The following is a 6,468-nucleotide window of genomic DNA, read 5'->3' on the forward strand; positions in this document are numbered from 1 at the left end:
ACCCATGGTCCAACCCTTCCTAGTGTGGTGTCTCAGCAGTGCTGGTGGTCCAATGGACATGGTGTTTAAGGATGGATCCTGGGCGTCTAGAGCTCTGTCTATGTTCTGCAGTTTGTTGTTGGGAACAAAGTGAGCCAGCGGGGTCCAAGGGCAGTGAGCAGTGAGGGCAGCAGGTTTAGAGGTCAACACAGGGCTTGGATGGATGCAGAGCTGATCGGTATGGGTGCGGGGGTGACGGAGGCTGCTGGTGTATTCCTCTCTGGGCAGGTCCTAGGCTGCCTGGCCTATCATGTTTCTGTAGTTGGGCACGATGGTGGGTTTCAGTTCCCCCACGGAGGAGAAGATCCAGTTCACCTGTGGGTGACATGGGGGTAGTCGTGAGCAGGGCATCCCCAGCCACCCCGCCCCTTGCCTACCCCTCACAGGTGGGCAGCCTGGTTGATTGAGCCTCTGCTGCTGAGTGAGGAGCCCTGTTGGGGGGCAGTGGACTGGGGGCTGGCTTGGGGCAAGGTGGTGAGATGCCGACCTTGAAGAGCGTGACAGTGGCGCTGTAACATACGCTGAGCAGGAAGAGGGTGATGAAGATGGTGATGGTGGTCCACAGCCCATCCAGCTCCCCCTCCTGGGCCTCTGCACAACTCTCATCTGGGGGCATCTCTGGACAGGGGAAGAGTGGTCAGTGAGCATGTCCTGCCCCAACATGCACTCAAGGATTGGGGGTGGGCAGCAGGGAGGACTCATCTATTTGAAGGTGGTTCTATTGTCCCCTCTCGGTAGGGCAGGGCCTGCATGGCCCCAAGGTAAACTCTCCTTGGCTGTGCTTGGCTGGCTTTGGCTCTCTCCCCAGTCCTCAGTCCAGTCATTGTCCTACAGCTTGCACCTTAGCATGGCTAGAAGCCCCTGGGCCTCCATGGAGACCTGGCCAACTCTGGGAACCGTAGCCTCTTGCTTGGCTTCTGTCCTAGGGATGTTCAGGGAACCCTAAAGGGTCATCTGGGGACAAGGCCACTCTGATGGAGCCCCTTCCACTCCCTGACTTCAAACTCTGTCCTGTTGAGAAGGCCTAGAGGGCATGAGGGACTGCAGAAGGCAGAGGGAGTCCCAGTGGTGAGCATGGAACCCACAGTGCCAGGGACTGTGCAAGGCCTTGGCTTCTGTGTGTGAGAGGGCAGGAGGGTGAGTGCGTGGGTCACCAGCACTGGCATTCTCCATCAGAGCAGTGACCTTCTGGAGAGGTAAGGGGCCCAGGACAGCCCTTTCTTTTGGGTTGACCTGGAGGGCCTGTCTGGGAGGGGGTGTAGGTGCCTTCTCTTGGGCTGACTCCTCTGGGCTGGTGAGGGAGAAGCCGGGAAGGCAATGTGGGTTGGGGTTGGATGAGACTGGTCTGTGTGTTCGTGGGAGGGCATGTTCTCACAGGGACACGTGGTGAGGCATGTGGTGTGTGTGTGCGTCTGTCAGTGCACATGCTTGTGTGTATGTTCATGCACGCACACATGTGACCGTGTGCTCTTTATGTGTGTATGTGGGTTAGTGTAAGTACATCCATTTCTTTTTTTTTGTAATAAAGATAATTTTCCTTTATGTTTTTTTCACAACTATAGGGTTTATTGCAGAAATAATTAATAGGTTACAATTCAGATAAGAACTATTCAAATTAAAGACGTTCAGTCAGGATATGCTGTAAACCTTAAATTTCTTATTGAGGGCGTGTGTTCATGTGTTCCCTTATGTTTATCCATGTACACATGCTTGTGTGTCCACGTGTTTGTCTCAGTAAATGAACTTGTGTCCTGTCCTTGTGTATCTGCCTATGTGTGAGGGCTTGTTCATGTAGGTGTAAGGGTATGTGTGTTAGTGAGCTCTTTTGTGCCCATGTGTGTGTTTCCATGTGTGAGCTTCAGTGAGTTTATACGCACCTGTGTGTAAGTCTAAATGTGTTTGTTTGCTCATATGTGCATGTATAGCTGTGTAGGTGTGTGAGTTCCTTTGTGTCCATGTATATACTTGTGTGCATGCGTGTGTGTATGTACATGTGTGTGCATGAATGGGCGTGCCGGTGTGCCCATTTATGTGTGTGAACATGTGTTCCCGTGTGGGTTTTTGCATTTATACAGGTGTGTGTGAGTACATTCATGTCTGTCTCTCTGTGTATGCATGCATATATGCTAGTGTGAATCTGGACCCATATGTCTGCATGTGTCTGTGTGTGCACTGGGGGGCTTGTATATATTTTTATGAATGTGTGTGTATGTATATGTGTGTGCATGAATGTGAGTGCGTATATACCTGCCTCTAGGTAAGTCTAAATGTGTTTGTTTCTCATGTGTGCATATATAGCTGTGCATGTGTGTGAGTTCATTTGTGTCCATGTGTATACTTGTGTGTGTATTTACATGTGTGTGCATGACTGTGAGTGCCTGTGTGCCCATTTATGTGTGTGAACATGTGTTCCCATGTGGGCTTTTCCATGTGCTTCTGCATATATTCAGGTGTGTGTGTGAGATCGTGCATGTCTATCTCTCTGTGTATGCATGCATTTATGCTAGTGTGAATCTGGACCCGTATGTCTGGATGTTTGCTTGTGTGGGTGTTGCACTGGTGAGCATGTGATTGCTGTCATGTGTGTGGTGTGTGAGTGGTGGTGACCTGAGGGTGCCAGAGTGCCATCTAGCAGGAGGGGCTTCTTTTCCATGGCTCAGAGCTCAGGGGTCATGGAGGAACCTGCTCAGTGCCCTCTCTGCCTCAAACAGACAACCAGCTGTGTGCATGTGTGCAGTGATCTGGTTTCAGAGATGCCCTGGGACAGCAGGAGCTCCATGTGACACAGAGCCACCATGGTCCACTGCTAGTTGGTAGGGGATCCTGAGCTGGGGAAACACTGGCTTGCCTCAGTCCCTGCCTGAGCATGTAATCTGACAGAACCTGGCTCCCATGGACCTCAGAAAGAACCATGCCAGGCTCGCAGGACCCCAGCGCTGAGCTGGTTGCTTTATTTTCAAGGTGAATCGGCTGGTGGGGGTGTATTTACAGGGAGGTTCATGTGTACTTGAGACCTCAGGAAGCGAAGGGACCAGCAAACCCACACTCATTTACCCGGGGACCGAGCGACTGCCTTCTGGGTGTAGTGGTTGTGCAGGGCCTCATGCATCACCACACAGTGGAAAACTGATCCTTCATCCCAGATGTTAGTGGGCACCATCAGTTTACTGTACATGAAGAAGGTCCCGTCAGCCTCGGCCTGGGGAGGCGTGTTCACGTAGTTGGCCTGGGGCTCAGGCTGCTCATTGCTCTTCCATTCCACATTGATCTCCTCGGGGTAGAATCCCCTCACCATGCAGACGAGGCTGACCATGTTCTTGTCCTTCTCAAGGATGACTGGGGCCATGGTGTGCACTTGAGGTGCCTGAGACTGCCCTGTGGGGGGAAGGGGAGGTGTTAAAGGCATAATAGAGATGGGGGCAGCCCATGCCCTCTGCCCTAGGACTTGCTGTCTCACCCTTGGCCTTGGAGACAGTCCTTACAGCAGGGGCAGGAAGAGCCCCGTTGTTGACAATGCACTTGAACTCCTTGCCAGAGAGCCAGTCCTGGTGCAGGATGGGGAGCACGCTGGCCACGCGGGAGGTGCCATTGTTCTGCTCCTCCTGCGGCCCATCCTTGGCTGTGTGCACCTCTGTGCCATCCACGAACCAGCTGAACTGGACTTCGGGGTCATCCTGACCCACATCCAACACCAGACAGGTCACCTCCGGGTTTCGGGACATCATGAGAGTGTCCTTGGGCTTGGGTGGGAAGATGAAGACGGAAGGTCCTCCCAGATTTTCAGGAGCTGCTGAACAGAGCTGAGATGAGTGACAGGGTGGGGGGCTCTGGAGAGGGGGTGTACAGGGCTTGTCATTCCCCAGGGGCTCTCTTACAAAGGTTGTGCTCACATTACCTGGGCATCTGCACTCAGTGGTTGATCTCGAGGTGACATCTGGCACTGGGGAGAGAGCAGACAGAGTGGGGCAGGGTGACCTTTTTGCAGAGGAGACCAGTGCTGATGTGGGTGGGGGTCAAGGCCAGTTCTTCTCTGAAACTCTGAGATCCACCACCTTACTCAGCCCTGGGGCTGGTCTTCAGGTCTTCAGCCTATACCTGCCTTAGGTCTGGCATGGGGACACCAGGGAGGGCACACAGCTGTAGCTCTTTAGGTGGGGAAGACCGGCAGGGATCACCAGCCTGCCCTGCACCCCAGGGTATGTCCAGGGCCTCAGGAAGACCCTTAGCCTATCAGCTGTGGATTTGGTATGAGGTCCCTCATTGTGCCCCTGCCCAAGGCTCACCGATCTTCTTGTCCACTTTGGTCTTGCTGGGCATGTGGGTGATGCTGCAGGCATAATCCTGGCTGGGCCAGCTGCTGGAGGGCATGGTGACCATGCTGATGAGGGAGAAGTGGCCAGACGAGTGCCGCATGGGTGCGAAGGTGTGCACATCAGCCTGGGGGACAGAGGGCCAGGACACTGCCACCAGCTCCGGGAAGAAATCCTTGACCATGCAGCCCAAGGTCACCGTGGAGTCAGAAGCATCTCTGGATTTGGGTGTCAGGGGATAGACCGATGGTGCTTTGGGGCTGTCTGCAAGAGAGGGGTCCCACGTGACTGTGTGCTTCTTCCACCAAGTTGGTCAGCCTTCCCATGAGGCCCTACATCTGCGCTGATGGGCACCATGGGTACCCACCTGATGGTCACAATGGAAGATCATACCTGCGCAGCTGCCCAATCCCACCTTAGGGCCCCCACCCCACAAACCCAATGATGGGCCCACACTGGAGTATCTCTGGAGTTACCCGTTCCAGGATCACCTCTATTGGATCTGGTTCACTTCATATCTGGGGCCTCGGGCTCAGCTTGGCCCCCCTGGCCAGCTCTCTAGGAGTCACCGGGCCTGGCTCTTTCTGGGGGTTTCCCAGCCCCTAGGGTCCCTCCCACTCTGCTCACCTGCCAGCGTCAGACATGAGTGGCCCGTTTCTATTCTTGCCAGATGCCACATCAGGTCTGGTATACTCCCTGGACACCATCTGTGCTCTAGTCACCTTCCTTGTCATCCCCATGCCAATGACCACTGCTCCCCCAGCCAGGCCCTCTTTTGGGGTGTGCTAGCTCTGATTGTGGTTTCTGCCTTGATCCTGGTCCTGCCCTCTCTTCCCGGAGCATATTGGGCCCCTGCTCTTGATTACCTCAGGCTGGGTCTCCTTGAGTCCCCCCTCCTCTGTTCACCCAACTGCAGGGAAGTTTTCACAGGGCCAGTGTCAGGGCAGATCCTGCTGGCCGGCTCCCTCCCTGCCCTCCTGGGCATGGAAGCCTGTGCCCCTTCACTGACCTCCACAGACCCAGCTAGAGCACCAGCGCTATTGGTCTCCTGGTTCTCTGAATCTTGAGTTCCTTGCTTCCTTTGGCCTTGTTCTTGGGCCCAGTGAGGCCCACTGTGGCCTTCCTCTCCTCCCTGGCCCCTGTCCTTGTAGATCCTCAGGAGACCCAGTCTTCACTTGCTCTGCCTTGCTCCACCAGACCTAGAGTCAGGCCAGGAGCCCGTCCCCTCCTCAGCTCTCCTGGCTCCCAGGCCACCAGCTTAGGCCCAGAGTGACCCAGTGTGCAAAAACTGGGCTGCCTCTCCCCCCACCCTCCACAGCATCACCCAGGCCTTAGGCTTTCCCTGCCCAGGAACCTCCTCAGTGGTGCAGGTGCTCTGGGCATGAGCCTCAGCTGGAGAAGGGCTTCAACTACTCAGATCTGAGACCTTGGCCCTGCTGGTGAGCCTGTCTGCCCCTACCTTTCCTTGCTGAGTTCCTGCCCCATCAACTGCCTTGTGACCCCACCTTCTGGCAGCTTGCTCTTGACACAGAACCCAGCCCTCTGGAAGAGCCTCTGACTTCCCCCCTTAGCACAGGGGCCTCTGCCACCATTTCCCTTCTCTCTATCAGCTACCCCCTCCCACCAGGCCCATTGTTCCTGCCAGGGCCATATGCAGCCTCTGTTCCCTGCTGCCCTTCTGTCAGTGCAGACCAGGTGCCTCCTGACACGCTCAGCCCAGGGTGCCTACCTCCCTCTCAACTTCTTGGATCCTGGTCCTGCAGGACGCTGAGTATCCCACCCTCCTGTCCTCAGAGGTACCCTGCAGCTCCCTGAGCCCAGATACTATCTCTAGCCTCAGGTCCATGGCACTGCCACCAGCTCAGAGCTGCCAGTCCCCTTCTCACCTGCCACATGCCCTCACTTCCCAGCACTGAGCCTGGGCCTGGGCTTCCAGGATATTCTCCTTTCCTCTCCTCTGCTCAGTTGTCAAGGCCCCGTCTCCATGGTGGGAGCAGCAGGCCATAGCACCCTGCCCCACTGCCCACAACCAATGTCCACTCAGTGCCTGAATCATACTTCTAGCCCCCAAAGCTCAGCCCATGGCCTCTAACCCCCAGCCCCTCCTCCCAGTCCTTAA

General features: G+C 55.5%; 1 gene segment (V, D, J or C); it reads right to left on the minus strand.

Moving 5' to 3' along the window:
• Positions 1-270: 270 nt before the first annotated feature.
• On the minus strand, positions 271-5,028 carry LOC142435986 (immunoglobulin heavy constant gamma 1-like). The segment is given in 6 exon segments: positions 271-354; positions 527-657; positions 3,094-3,414; positions 3,497-3,907; positions 4,323-4,613; positions 4,977-5,028. Coding segments are annotated over 6 exon segments (1,290 nt in total).
• Between the last annotated feature and the right edge of the window lie 1,440 nt (positions 5,029-6,468).

This window comes from Tenrec ecaudatus, unplaced genomic scaffold, assembly GCF_050624435.1.
Source record: "Tenrec ecaudatus isolate mTenEca1 unplaced genomic scaffold, mTenEca1.hap1 Scaffold_1206, whole genome shotgun sequence".
NCBI lineage: Eukaryota > Metazoa > Chordata > Mammalia > Afrosoricida > Tenrecidae > Tenrec > Tenrec ecaudatus.